This window comes from Hipposideros armiger, unplaced genomic scaffold (genome assembly GCF_001890085.2).
Source record: "Hipposideros armiger isolate ML-2016 unplaced genomic scaffold, ASM189008v1 scaffold_936, whole genome shotgun sequence".
Classification (NCBI taxonomy): domain Eukaryota; kingdom Metazoa; phylum Chordata; class Mammalia; order Chiroptera; family Hipposideridae; genus Hipposideros; species Hipposideros armiger.
Window position 1 is genome coordinate 492,434 of NW_017732286.1, and position 27,372 is coordinate 519,805.

The following is a 27,372-nucleotide window of genomic DNA, read 5'->3' on the forward strand; positions in this document are numbered from 1 at the left end:
TATGGAAATCAGTATGGAGGTATCTCAAAAAACTGGAAATGGAACTACCTTATGACCCAGCAATTCCACTCTTAGGTATTTATCCAGAAAAATCCAAGCCATTATACACTCTTAAAAGTTAACATTTTTCTTATACTTGTGCCATATTGGCCTCTAAAGTAATATCATAAAAGTAAATGAAAATAGTTTAGTACATTCTGAATTACTCCTAGATATAACTTGATTCAGCATTTCATCCTTGCAGCAGTTAGCTGACTGTATCAGGTACTATCCTCTGACATTTCCACTTCTTTTACTAGTATGTCTGTTTTCTTGATCATCAAAACATCTTTCACTTTTCTTTCCTCTATTCTCTATCCAGTAAGTCCTAAGTACCACTATTATTTTTCTTCCCCCCTTTTTTTTGAATTGAAGTATACAGAGGTAAATTTTCTATACAGTAAAATTCACTCTTTGAAGGTGTAGCTTTGACAAATGTATACTGGTCTATAACCACCACCACAACAAATATTGTATAAAGTATTTCCATCATCCCAGAAAATTCTATGTACCCCTTTGTAGTCAACTCCTCCCCCAACCCCAGCCCCTGCTAACCACTGACCTGATTTCTACACCAATAGGTTTGTCTGTTTCAGAACGTCATACCAATGGAATAATACAGTATGTAGTTTGGCTTCTTTCACTTAACATAGGCTTTTCAGATTTATCCATGTAGTATTAATAGTTTGTAGTATCAATAGTTTGTTCCTTTTTTACTGCATTTATAAATATACAGTTTATCCTTTACCACTTCATGCTTCCAATTTTTGGTAATTATGAATACAACTGTCATAAATGTTTCTATAAAGTTCTCTGTGTGGACTTGTGTTTTCATTTTTCTCAAGTAAATAACTAGAGTGGGGAGCTGGGTTGTATAGCATGTGTATATTTCACTTTGTGAAAGGCTGCCAAACTGTCCTCCAAAGTGGATGTACCATTTTGCATTCCAACCAGCAACGAATGAAAATTTCTGTTGCCCTGCAATCTCCCCAGCATTTGGCCTTTATTTCTGATGGAATTATTGCTATTGTCTCTGGAGTGATCTCTTAGCGCCATACCTTTTGAACTCTGATCCATCCTTCAGACTGAAACCAGGATGAGCCATAAAATGCCTTCCACTCTTAAGTGTCTCTGACTTCTTCAGGATAAAGCCCAAACGTTTCAGCCTGACATGCACAAGACCTTATGAGCTCTAAGCGCCTTCCTCACCCACCCCAGCAACCACATCCCTGTATCCATTTGAGCAGCCAGACACAGCCAAGCTTGACTGGCTCCCAGCTGCAGCATGGCCATTCTCCCCTCACTCAGTGCTTCTCTGCAGTCTAATGTTTATCTGGGCAGAGCATTTATTTTCTACTTGAAATCCCAAAATGAAAGCACCCTCTGAATTTTGAGTCGTGTTGGCGTGTATGCAACCAAATGCCTCCCAAGGTAATTGTTTTTCAAGTATTTTTTTGTGAAAAGTTTCAAAAATTCAAAAAAGTAGAAAAATTAGTGATAATGAACATCAAGATCCAGTTCAACAATTGTTAACATATTGTCACATTTGCTTCATTTATCACTCTACATCCATTCTTTTTGTCCCTCTTTGTCTTCCCCCACCTCTCCTCCTCTTTCTGTTGCTAAACCATTTGCTAAATACATTTCAGGTGTATGTATCTCCTAAAAATTAGAACAACCTCCTTCATAATTATAAATTAAAAACAACCTTCTAATATTGCCTAATACTCTTTATATTCGCATTTTTCCAATTGTCCCCAAAATGTATTTTACTTCGTTGTTTTCCAAATCAAGATCCAATCAAGCTTCATACATTGCATTTATCTACCAGTGATAAATTTAACTTTTTGTGAGTCTCAGGTTGCCCAGCTACCTGCTGCTATTCACCTAGATCACTTAGTTCTGTCCCCAACCTTTCAAGGACTCTCCCAGGAGTCCCCAGCTCTATGCAAGGTCCCTGTGCCTTGCTGTGCTTTCAAGAAGCCTATGCTTAAATCTATTGCAGATTCACATTTTTTATTACAAACCTTTAGTTGAGCTTTTCTATCTTCTCAACTAGACTCTAAGCAGAGCGTCTGAAAGGCAAGGAATGGGTGTCCTTTGCCTCCCCGCTAGGTAGTAACTGCTCAAAACACATTAATGGAATAAATGATGAAAGGCAGTTCCTTGGTCTCTCGCTGTGAAGAGCTGACAAAATAAATGGACTCTGGAGGGCTTGGAGGCAGAAGGAAGAGAATAAAAGGCAGGTAAAATGGGGGTCTGAGAGGTCATTCTAAATGCAGAATATTGCTTGGGAGCTTTGACTATGAGTTGTATACTCATTTCCCTCTCTCAGTAGGCAGAACCCTAGATGTTTACCATTAGTTGGAGATGTACCTAGAATCTAGAGCAGCAGTTCTCAACCTGTGGGTGATGACCCCTTTGGGGGTCGAATGACCCTTTCACAGGGGTCGCCTAAGACCACCGGAAAACAAAAAGATATTTACATTACGATTCATAACAGTAGCAAAATTACAGTTATAGAGTAGCAACGAAAATAATTTTATGGTTGGGGGTCACCATAACATGAGGAACTGTATTAAGGGGTCGCGGCATTAGGAAGGTTGAGACTCTAGAGGCACTATAGGCATTTTGGGCCAGATAATTCTAGAGAAAGAATTGTAACCATGAAACTCAAGGATCCTGCATTCCAGTGGTCCATCTCTGTTTACACAGCTGCTTACTGACGCTCTTCCAATGTGTTTTTAAGGAACTATCCACTCCCAATGGGTCTTAGATTGAACCTTGATGACCAGCACTTGATACCCACAGTCAGTGGAGGAAATCACAATTCATCCACTGAGCTCCCTGGATGAAATTTCTCTCTAAATATTAGCTTTTGCTGCAGTCAAACTTTTATCTTTGTGGCAAACTTTTTGAAAGCTTCTTTCAGATATTTCCTTCTTCTCCGTTTTCCATCACCCGTGGGATTAATGCCAGAGCATATATTAATTCTGATTTCAAAGTGACTCAGGGACTGCATGCACATCAAGACTATTTTAGGTGGAGTGCTTCCTCCTGAGTCACCTTGTCCCCTGGTAGCAGGCATCCTGCGGATTTCCTCAGCTCTGCTGTTGAGAACGGGAAGCCAAGGCCAGGAGCAGCCAATAAACACGGAAGTCCAGTGCCTCTTCCTGGTTCCTGGAGGACCAGCAAGAAGATCCTGATTTAGTAAGAATTACTTGGCAAGAAAATTGGAAATTTACTGGAGACGAATGGTTTCAAGAATGTTTTTTATGAGCACACATTTTTTTTTCCAGAAGTCAAGTTAAAAAAGAGTTTTCTTAGAAATGAAATTAAGTAAAGTTTTTAGTTTTCCAGGGAAATTTCATTAGATGTTTTCATTAATGGGAAAACTGAAGACCAGGAAATTGTTCAACTCCACTTTTCACAATTTATCAAGTTTTCCACCTGGTCATCTCCTCTTCATTCACTTCTGTCACCCTTACTGAACAGTCTTCCAAATGACAATTGGTCCTGCATCTCCTCCACCCAAATCTAGCATCACTAGAGACATCTTTTGGGGCGTAACTGGAGAATACTAGCCATGCATATTGCCCTTCCTTGATCCCATCTCCACAGCAGACATCAGTAATATATTTAGCTAAAGTAGCCAATTTGTATGTCTCTCCCACTGAAACCAGTGTGTCTTCAAAATAACACAGTAGGCAGTCACTATGGAGGAATCAGAATATCCGAATTTAAAATCTATTCACAAGGAAGAAGAGAGTGTTAATGTATAGAAGTGTATCAGGCAAAAGAATATGAAAGTCTTGGGCTTAACTTCCAAGTCCTGGGAAAGTTAAAAAAAAATTTTTTTAGTCCATTATTTTTCACAGGCAAAAAGAGGTTAATAATGCATTCACCTTAGTGTCATGGTGAGAATTTATTTTTATCTTTAATGTATATGATAGCTTCTAGCACAAAGCTTCTAGTACAAAGATATTAATTTATCATGATTATTTTGAGGGCGGCCCTGACAGCTCACCTCACTGACATTGAAAATTCCTGGAAGCTACAGTTTAATACATTAATCATTAATACAAGGTGGGAAGTGGTCAATGATTCCACTCCCCATGAATTTTAACAAAAGGTATTCTTAGTCACTCCTCTACAGAGTACAAAATATTGGCGATGAAAACTTTCATAAAATCTTAACTAAACCTTCTTAGAACCTTGTAAATACATCTGGTAAAACACACTGCTTCTGGGTTTCTTAGTAGCCAATTACCCTCTTTAGAGATTATCCTGTTCTCCCCCTTTCTCCTCATTTCAGTGCCTGTTAGAATTTCTATGACAAGAAGGTGATGAAAACTGAAAGCCAAATCAAACACTTTTAGTTTTCTAAACAGCTCTGTTTAAAAGTTGATGGAGAGGAGGTGGTTGTGTATCGGCTGAAGTGATTGTAAATTTTACTGCTGGATTATATTGCTGTCATCATCCACCCTCAGTTCATTCCATCTTGAGGTTACTTCCTTTCATTCCTGAAGAGTTTAGCACCTGGCTCTCTAAGTATAGTCATTCTCTCCAAAACTACCATTGTCATAATTGTTGATTTTAATATTCATTCCAATTAATCATTCCAGCACCTGTCCCTGTCGCTTTCTTTCTTCCAATCCTCTTGCCTTCACCCTACATTGGCCACTCACACTCATGGTCACACCTTGTATTAGTCTGCTAGGATGGCTGTAACAAAATACCACACAGAGTAGGTGGCTTCAGCAACAGAAATCTATTTTCTCACATTAATGGAATCTCACATCCAAGATCAAGATGTCAGCAGGTTTGATTTCTCTTGAGACCTCTCTGCTTGCTTTCAGATGGTCACTTTCTTGTGTCCTCCTATGGTCTTTTCTCTGTGTACAGGCATTCCTGGTATGTCTCTGTGTGTTCAAATTTCCTCTTATAAAGACACAAGTCAGATTGGACTATTGCCAACCCTACCAGCTTCATTTAAACGTAATCGCCCCCTTTAAATTGATTTCCAAAAATAGTCACATTCTGAGGTTATGGGGTTTAGGCCTTCAACATATGAATTTTAAGGACAAAATTTAGCTCATAACACACCTTTAGACTTTGTCTTCACCAATTCCTGAAACACCTTAATCTCAAATTCCAGGATCCAACTTCTCTAACACCATATTCTGTTCTTCCAGCTCTTTCTGTCTCTGCTACCCAAAGCAATCATTCTTTAACCACACTGGGATGCACAATATACAAATCCAACCGCCTTTTTTTACTGTTCCTCACTTTCTCTCCTGTCCTTACTTGCTTTCTTACTCAGATTAAGTTCCACAGCCTATCACTATAATCACTCTCATATATATATGAATATGTATATATTCATGATTTCTTTGCCCCTCTCTTAATGGCACTTGCCTGGCAAAGTCCCAATCCTGGTTAATTGCAGCTTTCTTACTACTCTACTCACACCTCTGCATCTGAACTTCACTAGGAAGAACACTCAACCATGCTGCCCAGACTTACTATAAATTCATAACCTCAGGGGGCCCTCAGTGCAGGCTAGCAATCCCGAAACATTTCTCTAGACCAGTGGTTCTCAACCTTCCTAATGCCGCAACCCCTTAATACAGTTCCTCATGTTGTGGTGACCACCAACCATAAAATTATTTTTGTTGCTACTCTATTAACTGTAATTTTGCTACTGTTATGAATCATAATGTAAATATCTTTTTGTTTTCCAATGGTCTTAGGCAACCCCTGTGAAAGGTTCGTTCGACCCCCAAAGGGGTCGCAACCCACAGGTTGAGAACCGCTGCTCTAGACTGTTCACCATCCAACTTTCTTAGGCAACTATTTCATACCTTTTTCTCTCTCTCTCCAAACTTCTAACACCTTCTCCCCATCCTCATTCTTTATTGTTTTACTGAAAAAGCAGAAGCAATCAGAAGTTCCCACTGCTTCTAATCTTATATGCTCTGTCTTCCCGTCTGTTACTCGGACTGAGCTGCCCACGTTGCTAAGGCCAGCTCATTCATCTATGCATGCACTCCCACCCCTTCCACTCACTCAAGGACTCCGCTCCAGTGATTCTCTCCTCCCACTAACATTGTCAATCCCCACCTCCCTGCAAAAACATTCCCATCAATATACATACATGCTAAACTTTTTCCCGTTAATTTTTTTTCCTTAACTCTCACTTCCCCTACAGCTACTGCCCCATTATCTTCTCTCCTTTACAACAAAACTCTGCAAAAGGGTTGCTTCTCTATGTTTCCAATTCTTCTCTTCCTGTTCTCTCATGAACCCATTCCAGCTGGACTGTAAAGTCTATCCCACCACTAAAGCTCCTCTTATCACGGTCATTGGTGACCTTCACACTGCTAAATCCAATAGCCAGTTCTCAGTCCTCCCGTATTACTTGCTCTATGGACAACATTTGACTCAGTTGATCACTTTCTCCTCAACTAGAAACTTGACTTCCAAGATAAGTTCCTGATTTTTCTTCTAATTTACTGGCCATTTCTCAGTCTCCTTTTCTGGCTCCCCTCATTTTCCCAAACTCAACATATTAGACTGCCCAGGGTTTAGTCTTCGGGTCTTTTTTCTACTTACACTCATTCCCATGGTGATCCATGGCTTTAAATACCATTTATATGCTGATGACTCTTCATATTTGTATATCTCATGGCTTAATTGGCACCTCCACTTGGATTTCTAGTGGGTTATCTCAAAATCTGGGGTACCTGAGACTGACCACCTCATCTTTCCCCTCTTAGACCTGCTTAATCTGCTGTTTTGCTCATTTCAGTTAATGACAACATCATTCTTCCAGTTGCTCAGGTCCTAAACTATATAGTCATCTTTGGCTGCTCTCTTCTTCTTACATTCAATTCAATCTGTCACCAAATATTGTTGGCTCTATCTTTAAAATATGTACAGAATCTAGCCTTTTCTCATCATCCCTGTTACTATACCATGGTCTGATCTACTATCATCCATAGTACCGCTGGATTGTTGAAATGGCTTCAGAACTCATCTCTGTCACCCATCCCCGTTACAATCTATTCACAACACAGAAGCCAGAGTGAACCTTAGTACTCATAAAGTCTTAATCAAAGCACCCAACTTCTTTTACCTCCTTTTTCTCAACAGTAAGAAAGATATGAATTTATTCCTGCTGTTATTTTTCAGAGGAAGAGAAAATAGATATGAACTTTTGGGAGGAAAGCTGTACTGGTGTTGTAACAATAAACTCCTATCAAGTCATTTTTCTCCTCAAAACTAATCTCAAATATCACTACTCTTCCCCTCCCTCCTTTTGCTCCAGCTGCAGTGGGCTCCTCACTGTGGCTCCCCTCTACCTCAGGGCTTTGGCATATTTGCAGGTCTCTCGGCATATCATGATTTTCTGCACGATCTCTGCATGGCTCACACCCTCCACTTTCTTCAGATCTTTGCTCAAATGTCACCTTCTCAGTAAGGTCTTGCCTGACACCCTGTTTGAAACGACATCCTCATCTTTATTCTCTGGCACTCCTAGTTGTTCTTTCCTGATTAATTTTAGCCACACTTATCACTAGCTGATAAACTATATGTTTTACTTATCCATTTTTTTTATTATTGTTTGTCTTCCCTATATTAGAATGTAAGCTTCACAAGGGAAAGGATTTTGAACTGTCTTGTTCACTGATCTCTTCTCTTCTCAGCTTTTAGAACAGTCCTTGGCACATAAGAGGTGCTCAATAAATATTCAACCCAAAATGTTATTGTCAACTATAATTATATATATATATATATATATATATATATATATATATATATATATATATATATAGTCACAGGATGTGGAATATAGTGTGGGGAGTGGAGTCAATGGAGTTGTAATAGATATGTATGATGTCAGTGGGGGAAGGTGGTGGATTGGGGGAGGGAGGTTGTCACTTTGTGAGAAGTGAAAAGTATAACTTTTGTATTGTTTTGTACACCTGAAACTAGTTTTAAAAAATGTTATTGCTCTCCTTATCATCCCAAGGGCTCTAATAAGTAGGATTTTAGGTTTTAGGTTGTTTCTATGTCCCTGGGGCGGGGGGGGGGGTAGGGTGGGGGAGGGAATATAATAACAAGACTTTGTTGGTGCACTTTGCTCAAAAACACTACAGAAAAAAAATTACATCCATCAGGGGTGCCAAGAAACCTCTTGGAACCCATTATAGTATAAGACTGCTAGTTTCTGGGTTTATTTTGTTTGAATCCAAAGTGGTTCCAAATATCTCAATTTAAAAAAAAAGTATAATACAATTTAAAATTATGTGTGTAAAAATAAGTTTTTATTGTCTTGAATTAAAAGTATATATATTATAGGGTATTAATACTTTCTGGAGGACAATAACAAATTAAATATAAATATTTCTGGGATCAAGATTTTAAGAGTTCATGACACTGAAATCTTTCAGTACCGAAAGGAGTAAATGGGCAAACTGTACTTCTGAGGCCTGTTTTATTTTGGTAAATATATTCCTATAACTTCTCTTTTTATTATTAATGATGGCTTCCATTTATTGCCTGCTTTTTCTGATTACCACCTGACACTGTCCTTTGCACACATAATTTCATTTAACCCTCACATTATCCTTGTAGGGGAGGTACATTTTTAAAATTCCCATTTCACAGCTAAGACAGTTGAGACTGAAGAAAGTTAAGTCAAGCAGAGTTCTGAGGTTACCAGTAGAAAGGGTTGGCAATGAGGTCAGGCAACTCTTGAATTCTTTACTACACTAATTACATTATCTTTAACATATTAATGCCAAGTTTCCTTCCCTTATCCTCTCTCATGTCATCATAATTAGAGGGGATTGTGGCTCTTTAAATTTAGGGCAACGATTTGGAAGGGAGAGTTCTTAAATCCTTGTTTCAAACATATTACTCATAAAGTCTTAATCAAAGTACCCAACTTCTCTTACCTCCTTTTCCTAAACAGTAAGAAAGATATGAATTTATTCCTGCTGTTATTTTTCAGAGAGGGAGAGAAAATAGATATGAATTCTCGGGAGGAAAGCTGTACTGGTACTGTGACAATAAACTCACCAACTGTGATGTCTTGTTTTTACTCAGCCACCAGCCTGTCCCTTTCTTTGTCTTTTTTGTGCTCCCTGAAATTTAAACAATGCTTGATCAATGTGAAATAGTGAGCACAACACTAAAGAACATTGAATAAAAGACATCTATAAAGTCAGGATATTTGAGCAAACGTACCACATACCATGCTCTAATATAAGCAACCCTGGTAGTTTTCTCTTAGTCTGCCTGTTCACTGGTGGATGAAATTTACCAGACTCAATGCCAACCCCCACCCCAACTTCCTTCTTCAAACATGCTCAGGGTTAAGTCTTTAGGGCTCGAATCCACAGGAAAATGACTTATTTTAAAAGCAGTAAAAACACCGCATTCCTTTGGCACAGGATGAAGACCAGCTCAGCTCTTCGGCAGTAGATCATTGTCTATTGTTCTCCAAACAGTAAACTACTATTTCACACTGAGAGACTGTGGGCTGCAGTTCTGTCTGAGTCCTGGGCTCCTCATGAATATGAAGTAAAGGGCTCTGACCCAGAAAGTGGCAGGTAATTTAAAAAAAAAAAAAAAAGACAGGTAGGAAGTAAAACAGGCTTTATGTAACTCTACACTCTTGAAATCCCCTGCAGGTTCTGAGCAGAGTAAAATGGGGTCTCGGAAATGTGGAGGCTGCCTAAGTGGTCTGCTGATTCCGCTTGCACTTTGGAGTATAACTGTGAATATATTATTGTACTTCCCAAATGGGCAAACTTCCTATGCATCCAGCAATAAACTCACCAACTTCGTGTGGTATTTTGAAGGAATCTGTTTCTCAGGTGTTATGGTAAGTGTGACTGGAGACTTGGGGTCACAAAAGGGGGCGTTTGTTTTTTACTAAGAATTGCTTTGTTCCTAGTAAAAATAATGAATAATGGAAAAATCATTCTACTAATCCTGGTTTGGGATTTGGAACCTGGGTGGGGGTAGAAAAGCTGGCAGTCCCTTAGGATTTGGAGAGTAGCTTTGTTTTCCGTAAACTGCTCATTTATGTAGCTTCAGCAAGCAATGCAGGAAATTAGTCCTAATGAAAGTTTGTGGGACTCTGACAGTAGAAATATTAGGTCCTCATGAAGTCTACATGTCAATTTAAGTTATTTAATCTCCAGTAGCATTGTTCTTTTCCAGAGCAGATTTTCTACCTGCACTCGCAATTTCTCTAGCCTGGTATTAAGACAGCGTGGAAAAGCAGAGACTTGGAGACTCAGACAAATTTGCATTCAAATCTAAGCTCTGTCGTTTGTACCATGAGACCTGGAGCAAGTTATTCAATGTAGTCAAGCCTCCTCGGTGTCCTCATTTAGAAAATGGGAATAATGACTTTTACTTTTCAGGGTCATTGTGGGGATTAAATAAAATCTCATGTATGAAATGCCCAGGACAGAGACTGATTTGGAGTAGGTAGCCAATGACTATTGTGATTATAAATACTTTTGGAAGGAGGGGCCATATCAGTGCTAAATAGTCTGACATTATACCCCTAATAATAGAGGATGTTTTTGAAAACTAAATCAAATTATGTACAGTAAGAATCCATGAATATTTTCTTGGTGATTTTGTGCTTTTTAAAAGCAAGTAAATCATGTTGACAACTCAGAGGAAGAGACACTTTTCCTGATCATATCACTGCTAAAAATAGCACATTGTACACTGTAAGCTTATTATGTCACTGATAACTAAAAGAAAGTCCATTATAATCCACCTCTATGTCTTTGTGGGTGTTTAATTATTATAATATTTGAATAGCTATGTTGGAAAACAGTTTTCATGTTGTTACTCTTTTGCATATTAAAGTAGTAAAGTTTAAAATATTAACATCCAATGCGATTGAAGCTGATAGGTGCACAGCAAAGGGTGGTGGTGGGTCTATAAATAAATGCAAACATTTTGGAGAAGATATTTGAAATGACATATATTAAGATTCATGGGAATGCTTTTGTCATTTGACTCAGTAATCCTAAATAAGAGAATTCATTCTGAGGAAATATTCCAAAATAAGGAAAGAGAAGAATACACAAATGTTTGTGGAAGCAATATTTATAATATAAATAACTAGAAGCATCCTAGCATAGAAGTAGTCATAAATTATAGTACATTCACTTCATATGTTGATGAAAGTTGTAATTATGAAGATGTAACAACATGGAAAATGAATATTATTCTGTAAGTGAAAAAAGATATAACAAAATTGTGACTAAATTAAGATTGCAACTATAAAAGATATATGTATATATGTGGGAAAACACTGGTGATAAATACATGAAAACATGCAAGGGTGGTGGAATTAAGAGTAATTTTCCTCCATTATTCTTGAGCTGTACTGCAGTTATATTTTATAACAGAAAAAGAGAGTAGTTTCTCTTTCAAAACAGGCTGTGCCTGTGTTTCTCATTTGGCACAAGACTCTGGGATCTAAGTCTAAATATTTCTACCAATATTATAATGAAGCTAGTTACTGTACCTGGTTTACTATGCCTTATCTCATCATTATTTCCCTCAATAAGTAATTGCAATAAATGCAAGAGTTGTAAGGCATTATTGGGTTGAAGTCTATTAAAATCTGTGATAACTAATGGTGTTGAAATGAGGGGAATATAAGATTCTTTTGCTTATAGTCCACGTAAAATTTTAAACCAGGGAAATAACCTGTTCTCCATTTTTCATTGTTTAAGATTTAAAAAAAAATATTATTGTTACTGCATCAAATCCTTTTAGAAGAAAGGAAAGGAATACAGATAAATAATGAAATGGATATATAAATAAATAAAGCCTGAACAAATAAATTTGGAAACTGGAGATATTGACTACTAACAATAAAATAACCATGAACTTAGCTTCAAGATTCAGTGCTGAGCAATGGGAGTAAAAGATAAGTAGAGTATTTGTCAGAAGCAATATATGGTCCATACCTACCCCAAAGAGGAATTATAATAATCAAGAAATTCATGTCTTTCCAGAACAAAAATAAAACCTTTTGCTTAAGATACCAAAAAAATGGGAAGTAGAATACACTGAATTATCCCAGTTAGTTGGCTTAATACAGAAAAAACATAGGAAAATTTGAACCTGAGATCGCTTAAGTGCATGGGGAAGTTGAACTTGAAATTACTTTACTTTGAATTAAGAGGTGCAGTTTCAGATTAACCAGGCCTCTCACCTCCATTCCCAGACAGCAGTATATTGAGAGAGGCTGGCAAACTGCAAAGTCTGAATGGTTTTCCTTTGTCTTCCACAACTGGGTCAGTGAGAAATGCAGACTTGCTGCCCAGGGTGGTATTTCCATGTCCCTATCATTCATTTCTCTTCACTCTTTAGCTTTTGATAGCTGATCTGCCATGATAATGATAGCTTACATTTATTAACTACTCTGAATCAAGCACTATGTTAAAAATTTTACATATATTACCTCATAACAACCCAATGAGGTGAGTTCCCAACACCGTTTTATATGAAGGACTCTTGAGTTTACACAGCTAGAAAGTGTTGGAGCTGGGATTAGAACCCAGGTCTGCCTGAGCTAGAGTCTATGCTTGGAATCACTGCTGTAATTAAAAATATGAATGTAAACTAGTATCCCATTTCTGATATTTTCTCTCTTCCCTACTGCAGATGCTTATAGTAGCAGCAGTTCTTCTTGTACTGGAGAATGATAACAATTATAAATGTTGCCAGAGTGAAAACTGCAGCAAAAAATACATGGTAAGAGCAATAGTTTTTTGAAAATGGTTGAATGGGCTCTAGCTTTCTTTCCTCTCACTCAGAAACTCAAAAATATAAACAATATCATACGCTCACCATGATCCCTTCAGTTCAGAGCCCAAGAGTTTACTCCCAAAATTATCTTCTATTTTGTTTACTACCTTTCCTTCACCTTTATTCTGCTGAAGTTCTTCCAGAAATTCAGGATTTAAAAATACATGAAATTAGAAAGTAATACTACCTTTTTCTAGCTGGGTTTCTGTGAGTCTATTTTTTTCTTATCAACTTTATTTTGAGGACCAATTTACATCTAATAAATAGCATTCATTAAAAGTGTATAATTCCCTGAGTTCTGACAGTTGAATACACCCATGAAATCACCATCAGAGGCAAGAATCAGAATATTTCCATTACTTCCAAAAGATTGATTTTGATTTGAGTTTTAGCCTTATAGATTATTTTATGTTTTACATCAACAGAATCATATGGTATTTGTCTTTTATATCTGGCTTCTTTCAATCAGCATAATGATTTTAGGATTTATCCATGTTGTGTATATACAATGTACATTTTATTTTTTAAAGATTTTATTGGGGAGTTGGGGGAGAGGAACAGCGCTGGGGAATTGGGGGAAGGGGAACAGACAAGTTGCTTTCGTTTTGTTCTTCAGTCTAGTTGTGGAGGATGTTGCTTCACTGGCCCAAGCTGGCACCGTCATTGCGCTCTTCCCGGGCGAGGCAGATCAGTCGCCGGTCTCTGGACGGCCACTCACTGCGGCTGCTGGCCACTCACGCTGGCTGCTGGCCACACACGGTACCTATGGCAACCCACTGCCACAGGGGCTGCAGCCTACGCCGTCGCCGGTGACTCATGGCAGCTCAGCTCCAGGTTGAGCTGTTGTTCAGCATCTTAGCTGTAGAGGGCAGTGTCACTGGCCCTCATATGTGGGATCCGAACCGGGGCCCTCTGGCATCCCAAGCCAGTTCTTAACCAACGCACCACTCAGCTGGCTCTACAATGTACATTTTTAAATCAGAACTTTAAAAATAATTAAAATAGACTCAAGAGACAATAATATACCCAAATTTTCTAAGCCTATGCTGAACAGGCATGCACTGGGCTTCTACCTTTCCACCAGTATCCTTTTCCTCCTCATCATCATTGTCACTGTTTATTCATATTTTCATAGCACTTTATAGTTCTTTTATATTTAACCAGTGAATTAGATCATTGTTATTTTTATTTTGTAGATGAGTCACCTGTGGCTCAAAGAGAACATGTGACTTATTAACTAGGAGGAGCTTTACCAGAGGTCTGGTGGGCATTCTTTGAAGCAGTAGTTCCACAACTTGGCTGCACATTGACACCGTCTAGAGTTTGGAGTTGGAATCCAACCCCCAGAGTCCCTGACTTAGTTGGTCTGAGGTGCAATCAGATTTTAATGTGCAGCCAAGATGCTTCTTTAACTAATGCCTTTGGAAAATTAAATTAGTTGCTTAATTTAGCACTGAGCATCTAGTGGAGAAGAATTGAAAAATTAAAATACTGTGTGTTTGTGTGTGTGTGTGTGTGTGTGTGTGTGTTCTTAACCAACTTACTCATATATTCCCCAGTAGCTACTGGTGATATACATATGGAAAATTGCCTAAGTGAAGCAATAGATTCAAGTAAATTTAAGCTATGACACTCAGGAAATTTCTAGGAAATAAATGTATATGCCAATAAAAGTCAATGTGTTCAATTTTGTCAGATGCTTTTTCTGCATCTCTTGATATGATCATATGATTTTTATTATTCATTTTGTTTATGTGGTGTATCATGTTAATTGACTTGTGGATATTGAACCAACATTGTATTTTGGGAATAAATCCCACTTGATCATGGTGCATGATCTTTTCATTGTGCTGCTGAATTCAGTTTGCTAATATTTTGTTGAGGATTTTTGCATCTATTTTCATCAGGGATATATATACAGAAGGTGCCAAAAAATGCATACACATTTTAAGAAAGGCAAAAACTGTAATTAAAAATTTTTTTTTTAATTTTTAAACAATTAAAAAAAATTAAAATTGTAATACTCAATATATACCAATAACAAAAGATGAATACAAGTCATGTTTGACTTCTGCAATTACAAGAGGTGCTTAAATTATGCTTACCATTAGCATAATTTTAATTCAGTTTTTTCCTTTCTTAAAATGTGTATACATTTTTTATCTCTCTCTCTCTCTCTATACACACACACACACACACACACACACACACACACACACACACACACACATATATATATATGGGTATAAATATAGATCTTAATGTGTTTGTCTGGTTTTGGAGTCAGGGTAATGGTGGCCTCATAAAGTGAGCTTGGGAGCTTTCCCTCCTCTTAAACTTTTTGGAAAAGTTTGAGAAGAATAGGTGTTAATTCTTTTTTGAATGTTTGGTAAAATTCACATGTGAAGCCATCTGGTCCAGGACCTTTATTTTTGGGAGTTTTTTTTTTTGGTTACTGATTTAATTTCATTAATAGCTATCAGTCTGTTCAGATATTCTGTGTCTTTTTTATTCAGTCTTATAAGATTGTATGTTTCTAGGAATTTATCCATTTCTTTCAGTTTGTCCAGTTTGTTGGCATATAACTGTCTGTAGTATTTTCTTATAATCCTTTGTATTTCTGTGGTATCAGTTATCACTTATCTTTCATTTCTAATTTTATTTATTTGGGTCCTCTCTTTTTTTATCTTGATGAATCTGACTAAAGGTTTACCAATTCTGTTTATTTTTTTCAAAGAACCAGCTCTTGATTTCACTGATCTTTGGTAATTTTTTAAGGCTCTATTTCATTTATTTCCACTCTGATCTTTATTATTTTCTTCCTATTTCTTTGGGCTTTGTTTGTTCTTCATTTTCTAGTTCCATTAAGTGTAAGATTAGATTGTTTATATAAGATTTTTTCTTATTTCTTGAGTTACATTTGTTGGATTGATCCCTTTATCATTATGAAGTATCCTTCTTTGTCTCTTGTTTTAAAGTCTATTTTGACTGACATAAGTATTGCTACTCTAGATTTTGTTTTGTTTTGTTTTCATTTGATGGAAAAAAATATTTTCTATACCTTTACCTTCAGTCTGTGTGTGTCTTTTGATCTGAAGTGGGTCTCCTTTAGGCAGCATATGTATGGATTTTGTTTTCTTCTCCATTCAGCCACCCTAAATCTTTTTATTGGAACATTTAATCAATTTACATTTAAAGTAATTATTGATAGGTATGTAGTTATTGCTATTTTGTTATTCATATTTTTTGTCTTTTTTCCTTTCCTTCTTCTTAAAGAAGTCCCTGTAACATTTCTTGTAATACTGGTTTGGTGGTGATAAACTCCTTCAACTTTTTCTTGTCTGGGGAGCTCTTTATCTGTCCTTTAATTCTAAATGATGATTTTGTTGGGTAGAGTAATCTTGGTTGTTGGCCCTTGCTTTTTATCACTTTGAATAATTCATGCCTGCAAAGTTTCTATTTAGAAATCAGCTGACAGTCTTATGGGAGCTCCCTTACAGGTAACTAACTGCTTTTCTCCAGCTTCTTTTCAGATTCTCTCTTTGTCTTTAACTTTTGGGATTTTAATTTAATTATGATGTATCTTGGTGTGGGCCATTTTTGGGTTCATCTCATTTGAGACTCTCTGTGCTTCCTGCACTTGTATGTCTATTTTTTTCACCAGGTTAAGAAAGTTTTCCATCATTATATCTTCAAGTGGGTTTTTTTAGTCCTTTGTTTTCTCTCTCTCTTCATCTTCTGGTACCCCTACAATACAAATGTTGTTATATTTCATGTTGTCAATGAGGTCCCTTAAACTATCCTCATTTTTTTAATTATTTTTTATTTTTGCTGTTCTGATTGGTTGTTTTATGCTACCTTGTCTTCCAAATCACTGATTTGACCCTTTGCTTCATCTAATCTGCTATTGATTCCCTCTGATATATTCTTCATTTCCGTTATTGTATTCTTCATTTATAACTGATTCTTTATTATAATTTCTATCTCTGTGTAAGTTCTTACTGAGTTCATTGATTCTTCCTCTAAGTTCAGTAAGGAACTTTATAAGTGTTTTGAACTCTGTATCTGTTAGATTGCTTGCCACCATTTCATTTAGATCTTTCTCTGGAGTTTTGTCCTGTTCTTTCACTTGGGATGTGTTTCTTTGTTCCCTCATTTGACTGCCTCCCTGTGTTTGTTTTTGTGTATTATGTACATCTGATATGTCTCCCAGTCTTGATAGGGTGGCTCTATATAGTAGGTGTTCTGTGGGGCTCAGTAGCACAGTCTCCAGGGGTGTCCCTTGTGTGAATTGTGTGTGCCCTCCTGTTGTAGTTGAGCCTTGGTTGTTGTTGGCATATCAGTGGGTGGGATTGAACCTCAGACTGACTGTCTGTGAAGGCTGCTGTAATTACAGCTAATGAGCTGTTGTGTGGGGGCTGATCCCATAGAGCAGAATTTGTTTTCTCACGACTCTGGTTCCTGCTGTGTTCACCCTTTGAGTGTGTTACTTGTGCAGCTAATTGGGTGGTCTTCTGATGTGGTCTGAAGTTAGCCATCTGGTGTGTTGGTTCTGGGGACTCTTGGGAAGGACGTTGGTGTATGCTAAAATCAGCCTCTGCCTGTGCCTGGCCCAGGGTCACCTGGTAGGAGCTACAAAGTGATCTGAAGTTGGTAGCTGTCATTTCTGGACTTGGAGACACCTTGGAGAGGGTATACTGTGAACCAAGATCAGCTGCCACTAGTGCTGGGTTTGCAGCTTCTTAGCAAGAGGTACAGTGCATGCCAAGGCCTGCCACTGCTTCTTTTGGGTTTGTGGGCCTTTGAGAGATTTTAGAAAAGTCTGCAACATAGGCCAAGGCCAGCTGCTGACAGAGGTTCAAGCTGGTGTGTGAGTTGGGTGGGGTGAGGTCTCAGGGAATCACCAGGGCAAGATGAGCCATGTTTGCCATGTTAATAGAGACTCAGACTTGTTGCCTGCAGGCTGGGTAGGGGGAGGGTTCAACAAAGGAACAATGGCATCTACCAGCATGTCTGTCTGGCAGGGAGAGCTGCGCCTCCAGCCTTTTCCCTGAAGCCAGACACTTCAGTTCCTCCCTATATGTCCCTGGCACTTTTTGAGCTGCTGTACCTTCACTAGAATTTAGGGTGAGTGTTTGTGAGTGAGTGAGTCTGTGTTTGGGCCCTTTAAGGGGGTGCCTGAGCCTACAGCAGCCCTCTATCTCACCCAGATGGAATCCCCACTGATTTTCACAGCCACGTGCTGCGGAGACTCCTCTTTCCAGCACTGGTGTTCTGGGCTGGGACTCTTCACTCCTCAGGGGGTCCTCCACCGCTGAGATATTCCTTTCATTCTTAACTGCCACTAGTGGGTGTGGGACCAACTCATTTAGCATCTCCACCCCTCCTACCAGTCTTGACATGGATTCTTCTTTATATCCTTAGCTACAGGAGTTCTGTTCAGCTAGTCCTTACGTGGTTCTCAAGTTCTATAATTTAGTTGTAAATTTGATGTGGTCATAGGAGGAGGCAAGCACAGCATTTCCTTACTCCATCATCTTCACTGAAAGTCTGGGCTCAGCTTTTGAATTTATCATAAACTGGCTACTGTTAGTTTCTGTTTGACTTGTCCTTCTCTCATTTGAAATCAACACATCTAAAACTCAATTAGTTTTTCTTCCAAACCAAGCTATCCTTATTGGCATCTCTATTTCTGTTTCATTTTCATACAAGTTTCAGACTCTGGAATTTTTTTTTCAGTCTATCTTCAGCTACTCATTTTATCCTTAATGTCTTTTCATCCAGTGCATGTCTTTGTCACATGAACTTGAAGCTATCTCCACATGGAATCCTTATTTATGGACTCTCTCGCTTCCAGATGGTATACTATCACTGCCAGAGAAATTTTTCAAAACCATATATTGGCTCATGTCACATATCCTTGCTCACAAGCCAACTACATGACTTGTTGGAAAAATAATTTATTCCAGGTCTGTGGCAACATAAATTAAAAAATGCTCAGGACATCTTGTGCCAGAAAGCAAGTAAATGTTCAAAGAATGATAAAGATACATCAAAAGTCACAGGATTTTATTTGAAGGAGTGTTATCACTGGCCATATTTGGACCATCTGAGCAGCTAAAAGAATAATAATGGTTATGAATTATAACACATTGAATTAGAATACCTATGAGTGTACAATAATGCAGAAAGAGAGGCAGCAGAGAAAAAGTGGAAAATAGAAGTTCTTCTGTGAGGTAAAATGATAACATAAATTCAGAAGAAATGATAGAATTAGAAAAGCAATATGTTGCTTTTGGATGACCAATGGATATGAGGATCATCAGTAGATGCTAAATTCGTTAGTTAAAATGTCTTTAGGAGCAGGATATGACACAGTCTCAAAGTACTAACTCACAAATTATTTACTAATTGCAAAGTGGAAAATGTACATTTATAGATCTAAAGGAAACCACCTTAACCAAGAGATCAAACTTAACATCACCAGCAGCAGTTGAGAGACCTATAATCTACCCACACTAATCAAGTTTCTTGCCATAAAGTTCAACCCAAGTCCAATTATGAGGAAACAATCAGAAAAGCCCAAAATGTAGAACATTCCAAAGACAAGTAGCTGATATTCTTCAAAAACAATTTATTTAATATCTAGTAAAACAAGGCATTGAGATTAGAGTAAATTAAAATAAAATAAAGAAATATAAGCTCATGCATAAACTTCATTGAATCCTATACAAAAAAGCAAAAAACAGCTACAGAATAATAGAATATCTTTATTTTGGGGAGATATGAGTTGATGTATTTAGGGGTAAGAAATCATAATGTCCGCAACCTACATTAAAGTGAGTCAGCAACAAATGTGTAAATACACATTTGCATGCACACATACACACACAGTGCAAGCAAAAGTGGTAAATATTCACAAAAGGTGAGTTTAGATAAAGGGCATACAGAGGTTTGTTGTACTACACTTTCAACTTTTTTGCAGATTTGAATTTTTTTAAGTATAAGGTTATGGGAATGAAAGCTATTTGCCCTGAAGGAGGAAATCCAGCCTCCTTGATCCAGCATTCAAGACCATCTTCCACCCAGATCTGCCAAGCTGCACTCACTTTGTAAGCCACACAGGGTTATATTGTGTCTTATCAACCTGTCTCCCTGGCATTAGCAGTGTGTCAATCCTGTCTTCATAACTTCTCTTCTCCTTTGTAGGAACCCCCTCTTAGATCAAACCCATCTACTTATTCTCATAACTCTGCTTGTGCTTATCTGCCAGAGAATATTGCTCATTCTCTCATCCAAATGAAAACACCCTCCTCCCTATCAATCCTTACTTGAATATAAATATGACCTTCTAGGCTAACACCTGATATTTCCCCTCATATTCCTATATGTGAAGACATTCAAATATCATCAACATAAGAGAAAACAGAGATCATAGTTTATGATTCTTAGAGAACCCACACTAACTAGAAAATAACGTCTTTAATAAATAAGTGTAGATTGATCACATCCCTTCACTGCATTATGTATGAGGTGATCATTATTTTGATATCAAAATTTCAGAACAAAAGGAAGAAATTTATTAAATTAACTAGTTGCCTCTGAGGAATGCCAAACAAAAAGTCATTTAAAAACTTGTTTTCAAGATCAGGTGGGTTTGGATTCAATGTTTCCATTTTTATGTGGACATGTGTTATTATATAGAGTGGAGTAGACTTGCATGAGGATGGGAAGGTACCTATCTGATTATTTATGCCCAATATCCCCTTGTCTCATTCTATGACACTAACCTCCTTCTTCTATGTTTAATTTAGACACTGCTGTCGATTATCTTTTCTGCCCTTGGAATCGCTTTTTCTGGATACTGCCTGGTCATATCGGTTTTGGGCCTCGTCCAAGGCCCATACTGCCGCACTCTCAATGGCTGGGAATATGCCTTTGAGGGCACTGCAGGACGGTAAGGACTAATTCCCCAAATCAGGGAGGTCAGAAACACCTGGCTTCGTGGTCATGCTCATTTTCCATGACCACTTTGGGGTTTCATGTGGCTAGTTTAGTGTAGAATTTTACTATTAGTTTGCTAATATCCAGACGAATATGTTCCTGCACAGATCCTTGTTTAGATATTTTTTCTCCAGTCTTTTAATGCCATGTGCATTCACTACTTTGAGGCTGTCATGGAGATATCCAAATGAAAGACGTGTTTCTCTCACCCTTCAGAACAGCTTTATGGTGATTGTGGTCTGCTCACTGCTGGAGCCTGGGACTTGAGTGGTTCTGGGAAATCAGTCTTGTTTTGTGGTTAGGTGGGACATGTGGTATATTATAGATGTGAAAGGGCTCGGCTGAGAGAGAATCACAGTGCCCTTGGTGGTGCCACCCAGGGTCATACCAGCAGGGGCTACACAGAGATAGAACAAGATAGGGTGAGCAGAAAAGTGCAGTCAGACCCAGAGACATGACTAGGTACGGAGTTTGTCAAAGGAGCCAGGAGCTTACCTGGCATATACTAAAGAACAGCTTAGGGAAGCAGCCTTACTCAAAAGGCTGGTAGTTCAGTCAGGTGTTGAGAGACCCAATCCTGGATCACAGAATGCCTCACACTGACATTGCTCAGGGCTTATGGGCTTACCAGCACTTGCTGAAGCAGCCCAGGAGATAGCAGAACCCAGACAGAGATACAGGAGAGGGACATTGAATCTCTTTCTGTCTTATCTTGTGGTCAGAGTTCTAATGGAGTAAAATGAGAGTGTCTTTACCATTCCCTGGGGAAGTTGCATTTTCTTCTCAACTCCCCAGGGCTGGCTTTATTATTCAAGGCCCACATCTATTTGAGGTCTTACATGCTCACCTGGACTGCATGACAGAACTGCTTCTGCCACCTTTATTCTGAAGGTTCAACAAGGTCCTACCTCCAGAGCCCTCCCTCAGGGCAGGAGAACCCAAAAAGTAACCTTAGGCCTTTCTGAACACTTGGAGGAGATACTCCTGTGGGATTGAAGGACCTCAGGAAAGAAAGCTCCAAGGTAGAAAGTCCCAGTGGGTACAAAAAATCCTTTTTTATATCATCAACCCCTGAACTTTTCCCAACCCTAAAATCAAAGAAGCTTCCCCTTTTAATGCAAGAACCTCAGGCTGCCCACATGCCTCTTTATTACTCCTTTAAAGTTGCCCTTGATATTTGCAGTCACCTGTTTCCAGCTTCTTTATTCCTTCCAGACTGTGCTAGTGCACTTATGACTCTCCATGGTTTACAGGAATAAATTATACCAAAGTCTGGTAGACAAACAGAAGCACTGCAAGTCATCTTGCTTTAAAGTGTTAGGTGATCTGTGCAGAGCATATACTGGACACAGTCTAGGGTAAAGATTTTGAAGAGATTAGCTTCCCTGGCTGAGACTGAGTTAGGAGCATAAGGGTTCCTGAAATGGGTCTAGGGAAATGGCAACAGGAAATTAGATGTGTATTGTGCTTTACAGGTTCCAAAGTGTTCTTATGTAACTCTCACTGAACAGTCACAACAACCTTAGGGTTAGATATTTTAAGCCATTGTCCAGATAAGACTCTAGAGGTCAGAGAGATAAAGTCGTTCGCTCAGGATCCTACATATCCGGGAGTTCTGACTCCGTATTCAGTGCTCTTTACCACTTGAGACCTAATGGCCATTGGCAATACCAAGAAATTCTCAGAGTGCCTCTGAGGATTCTGGAGCATAAAGAGTAGGAAATAGAGAATGAAGGGAAAGGAATAAGAAATAAATGGAGGGGAAGAAAGAAAAACAAAGAGAAGAGAGATGTCATGATGGTGGTCACCAAAATGCAGAAGTCATCCCTTTCTACCACAGGCACTAATTTCCAGAGCCACTTGGCTGGTCCCCACATTGCCCGAATTGCTGTTCTAAGAAAAAGCATCTTGCTATCGACAAAATATTTATAGACAACTCTGCCCTGCAAATAGGTTTGACTGTTTTTCTTGGGGGCATTTTTTGGAAAGAGACCAGTATTCCATTTTTATTTAGTTGACCAGAGAGAGTGTCATCCTTAGAAGTGCTAATGGTTATGGTAGACCTGAAAGTGAGAAAAAGTTAGTCAGATTGACTCAGTGTGGTGTTAAAATTATGTTGGAAGTTGTTTAAGTCTCAAAATCCTGTGCTAAGCTAGTCTGACCAAATCTTTCAGCCTTTTGCGGTTCCACTTCATAATCTAACTCTTCTTAAGGGCTGCAGAACAGCAACATTCTAAAGCTGCATTCTCACACTGTGGACCCTAGACCAGCAGCATTACCATCATTTATAAATGCCATGTCTTGAGCCCCATAAGACCTTCTGAATAAAAAACTCTGTGGTAGGGCCCAGCAATCTGCATTTTCACAAGCCCTCCATAATCCTGGGGTTTGAGAACCACTGTTCTAAAGGGCAGTGGGATGGAGTCTAGAAATATCTAGCAGAATTTTGCTTTGTTATTTTGCCCCCTATGTGATTTTATCTCCAGTGCAAGGTCAGCTCTGTCCGCGGTAGCCAAGGCTGACTTCTAGACTCTCAGGGAATGTGCAATCTTTACCTGTCTTGGTATTGACATGTGCTGCCCTTCATTGCTATTGAACTCTTCAGTATGTGTCTCGCTTCTTAATTGAATTAGAATTGTCTCAGAGACAGTCACCATATTTATAATGAGCATACCCCAGTGTTACTCATACTATACTTTTACTATACAAGGTGTGGTCACAAAATATGGTGAATGTTTAAATTTTAAAAAATTTATTACAGTAAAAGACACATTGCCATTAATCCCATTCAAAATACCCCCCTCACTTTGAACACTCTTATCCCATTGTTTTTGCCACTTTCTGAAGCAGTTCTGGAAGTCCTCTTTGCTTCATCCTCCATCATGACAACGCTCGGTGTCACACGTTGCTTTTGGTATTGCAACATCTATCAAATAAAAACATTATAGTGTGTTCTCATCCACCTTATTCACTGAATCTGGCACCCATGTGACTTCTGGCTCTTCTTAAAAGTCTAAATGATGATGAAAGGTAAACATTTTGGGTCAATTCAGGACATCAAGTCAGCCATGACAGCACAACTAAAGACACAAAAGAGAACTTCCAGAACTGCTTCAGAAAGTGGCAAGAACAATGAGATAAGTGAGTTTGAAGCAAGGGGGAATATTTTGAGGGGGATTAATGGCAACGTCTTTTACTGTAATTTTTTTTAAATTTAAACATCCACCATATTTTCAATCACATCTTGTATATACCCGAATGATTTTTTAAAACATATTCATTCATATTTAATAATATTATGTATTTAATCATACATATTATTTCCCCAAACATATAGCCTTCCCCAAACTGTAGCCTTCTTCTCTGGACCAAGTGTGTGGGCTTGGCCATGGGTTTGTTGACCATTTTCGCCTTCGCTCTCAGCTTCCTTACAGATTCCAGCATATGGATTCAGTGCCTTGAACCTGCACATGTGGTAGAGTGGAACATTATTTTGTTTTCCATTCTCATAGTTCTCAGTGGGCTTCAAGTGATCATCTGCCTCATCAGAGTAATCATTCAGTTATCCAAGATACTGTGTGGAACCTATTCAGTCATCATCCAGGTAACAGACTCCCACTGGCAGCTGTACTCCCTCCTTTTTACCCCCACTGCCCAGGGTTCAATGAGTCTCATTAAATGGCTTGTAGAATTCCATCATTTTCTTTCCATTCTTAATGCCCTCATCTCTTTTACTCAACCTTTAATACCTTATTTCTTTCTCAGTATTTCAAAGTGTCTGTTGGCTTGTCTATGTGGATTGAATCAATGGAACAATTGTAAAATCTGCCTTCTGTGCTGTGTGATGAAAACAGCACAGTGTTTTGAATGAGCAGCATTTCAGTGTCCTGTGTGGCAGTAACCCAAAGCACAAAATAACCTTACCATTTATTGAGAATTTCCCTGATCATAAAATAATCAAAGGCTCACATGCTTATCCCATTGAAATAATTTCTTTTTAATGCTGTCACATTCAGCTAATAATCTTTCTTTATGCTGAGTTATCAGTGAGTGGTTTTTCAAAGAGAAATATGTTTTTATCCTATTGAAACTACTTTTGCTTCATCTGCTAAAATACCAATGTTAATTTAGTCATGGTTGAAACTGATAAACCTATCCAGCAAGTCCAGAGTGAAGAGAAATCATGAATGAGATAAACTGTGCTTTGTTTAGCATCATATAATGTATAATATAATGTATTGTATAATACTTTTCCTAGCAGTTTCATATAAATATTTTCTTATGCCATTATGTTTTGAATATGAATTATAAGTTTAAGTTGCTACCTAGATTATGAATTATTAATCAAGTCAAATTTACTGCTTTACTTACTTTTGTTTTCCTTTCTTTTAATAGCCTGGAATCATTTGAATAAGGACAAGAATGTTTTCCATTTTCAAGTTATGGTCATATATCTAAGTGTCATATTTAATATTCAAATGATGTTTTCTTCATTTAGTGTTCATTGTACCCATTTGTGAAATTTACAGTCCTCACTGGAAGTGCAAATTATGCCACCCTTCCATTTAGAATTTTTTTTTTAAAACAATACCATGTATGTGTCCAGATCTTTAGAACTATTCATGCCCTTTGATCAAACTAGTCCATTTCCAATAATCTATACTATGGAAATAAATGAGTACAAGATAAAAATTTATGCAAATTTTTTTAAACATATTTCAATATTATTTAATATTCTGGAAAATTAGAACTACCCCATAAGTCTAAGTTCAGGGGAAGGATTAAGTAAAGAGTGGAACATTAGTTGTAGTATTATATGGTCTTTGCAAATGATGTTTTAAATATTACGAATAGTTCTATGTGAAAAAGCAGATTGCAAATTTATGTTTACAGCATAAGCATAACTAAAAGAAACAAAACACCTAATAATCAAAATATAGGATAAAAACTACATCTAGAAAAGTTTACACAAAAATGTCAACTGTGGCTGATTTGGGTAATAGGTGATCCTTTTTCTTGCTTTTCTATATCTTCCAAGTTTTCTTTATTAGTTTTATATAAACTTACATAACCTAACTGAGCTCTTGGCATCATTTTCTCACTCTTGGTGATGAATGCAGTGGGTTGCAAGAGACAACCTTGAAATAAATGAGCAGTTTGAGGACATATTCAGTGGGTTAGAGAAAGTGACCACTGACCAGTAGATAACTGTCACAGGAGTTATCACTATCTGTATTTATTTTTAGTGCTTTTTTTTTTTTTGGAGTGGAGGGTCCAGGGAATGGTGTGTTTTTCCAGGACCCATCAGCTTCAAGTCAAGAACTTGTTTCAATCTAGTTGTGGAGGGCGCAACTCAGTGGCCCATGTAGGGATCGAGCCTACAACCTTGGTGCTATGAGCACTGCGCTCTAACCAACTGAGTTAACCAGCCGTCCCTATTTTTAGTTTTTTAAGCAAACATTTATAATATTTCTACCTACACTTACCATGCCCTCCTTGAGGATAGCAGCTATGTTTTATTTTTTCCCAATACCCATGGGTCCTAGTACAAAGTGAGCATTGCAAACACTCAGTGTTGGGTATTCTGTTTTTCGTGGCTGCTCTGCTGAGTACCTGTCTCCATCATAAGCCCACTGGACCTTAACACTTCTACCACTTCCCCGTCACTCTCCTCCTTGGACACTGTCAACAATGCTCTGTCAGTACCTGCTCTGTGCCAAAGCTGGGCAGTAGTAGCCAGTAGTATGGAGAATGCCTCTCTCCTTGGTGCCTTACAGTCTTTAAGGGAAACTGCCTAGCCTACAGCCTTTGCTGAAGTGAGCATCTTGAAAGCAAGCCATGTTGTGTACTACATGACCCCCATGCCCTGGATCCAGCTGACAGAACCATGACAGGAACTCAAGCCATGGGCAGCCTATTGTCACCCTTGTGGCCTCCTCCTTAGCCTAGAGTGTAACATTGTCCAAACAAGATTGGAGGTCGTTCTTGTTTGAGAATTTGTACTAGAAACCAAGAATGAAGCAACCCAGGCATTGCTGTCCAAAAAATTAATAATAATAATAATTAAAAAACAAAGAAGGAAGCCAACATAGAGAGAATACATGATTACTCTGTCAAGCCCATAAACTCATCATGCCCAGTACCCTCTTTTTTTAGTTCTCCCAGACACTACTCTGTCCTCTTGTAAATAGACTTTGGGCAGGTCAATCCCACCCGTTTGTCAGACACATTCAGATGGTCTCAATCGTGTTTAGATTCAATATGGTACCATACATTGAGTGGACCATGAATAGATGTCAGCTGAATGACTCCACCACAGAACTGGAAACATTGTTGAAAAACAGAGGCACAGTCAAATGTAATACAATATATGCATCCGTAAATTAAATATTAACACAGTCACCCAAAATTTAGTATTTAAAGAGTATATGCCAATGATGCAATTTTAAGTAGAAGAGCTGGATACAA

General features: G+C 38.2%; 1 protein-coding gene across 1 annotated transcript in view; it reads left to right on the forward strand.

The window, feature by feature from the left end:
• TM4SF18 (transmembrane 4 L six family member 18) overlaps nt 1-26,183 on the forward strand; it is a 28,304-nt gene extending 2,121 nt beyond the window's left edge. Inside the window, exons 2-7 of the mRNA XM_019630724.1 lie at nt 9,501-9,659; nt 9,741-9,934; nt 12,757-12,846; nt 20,715-20,857; nt 24,328-24,508; nt 25,300-26,183. Coding sequence (XP_019486269.1) covers nt 9,758-9,934; nt 12,757-12,846; nt 20,715-20,857; nt 24,328-24,508; nt 25,300-25,314 — 606 coding nt within the window. The 5' untranslated portion in view covers nt 9,501-9,659; nt 9,741-9,757 and the 3' untranslated portion in view covers nt 25,315-26,183. The remainder of the gene's footprint in view (nt 1-9,500; nt 9,660-9,740; nt 9,935-12,756; nt 12,847-20,714; nt 20,858-24,327; nt 24,509-25,299) is intronic.
• The last annotated feature ends 1,189 nt before the right edge of the window (nt 26,184-27,372 follow it).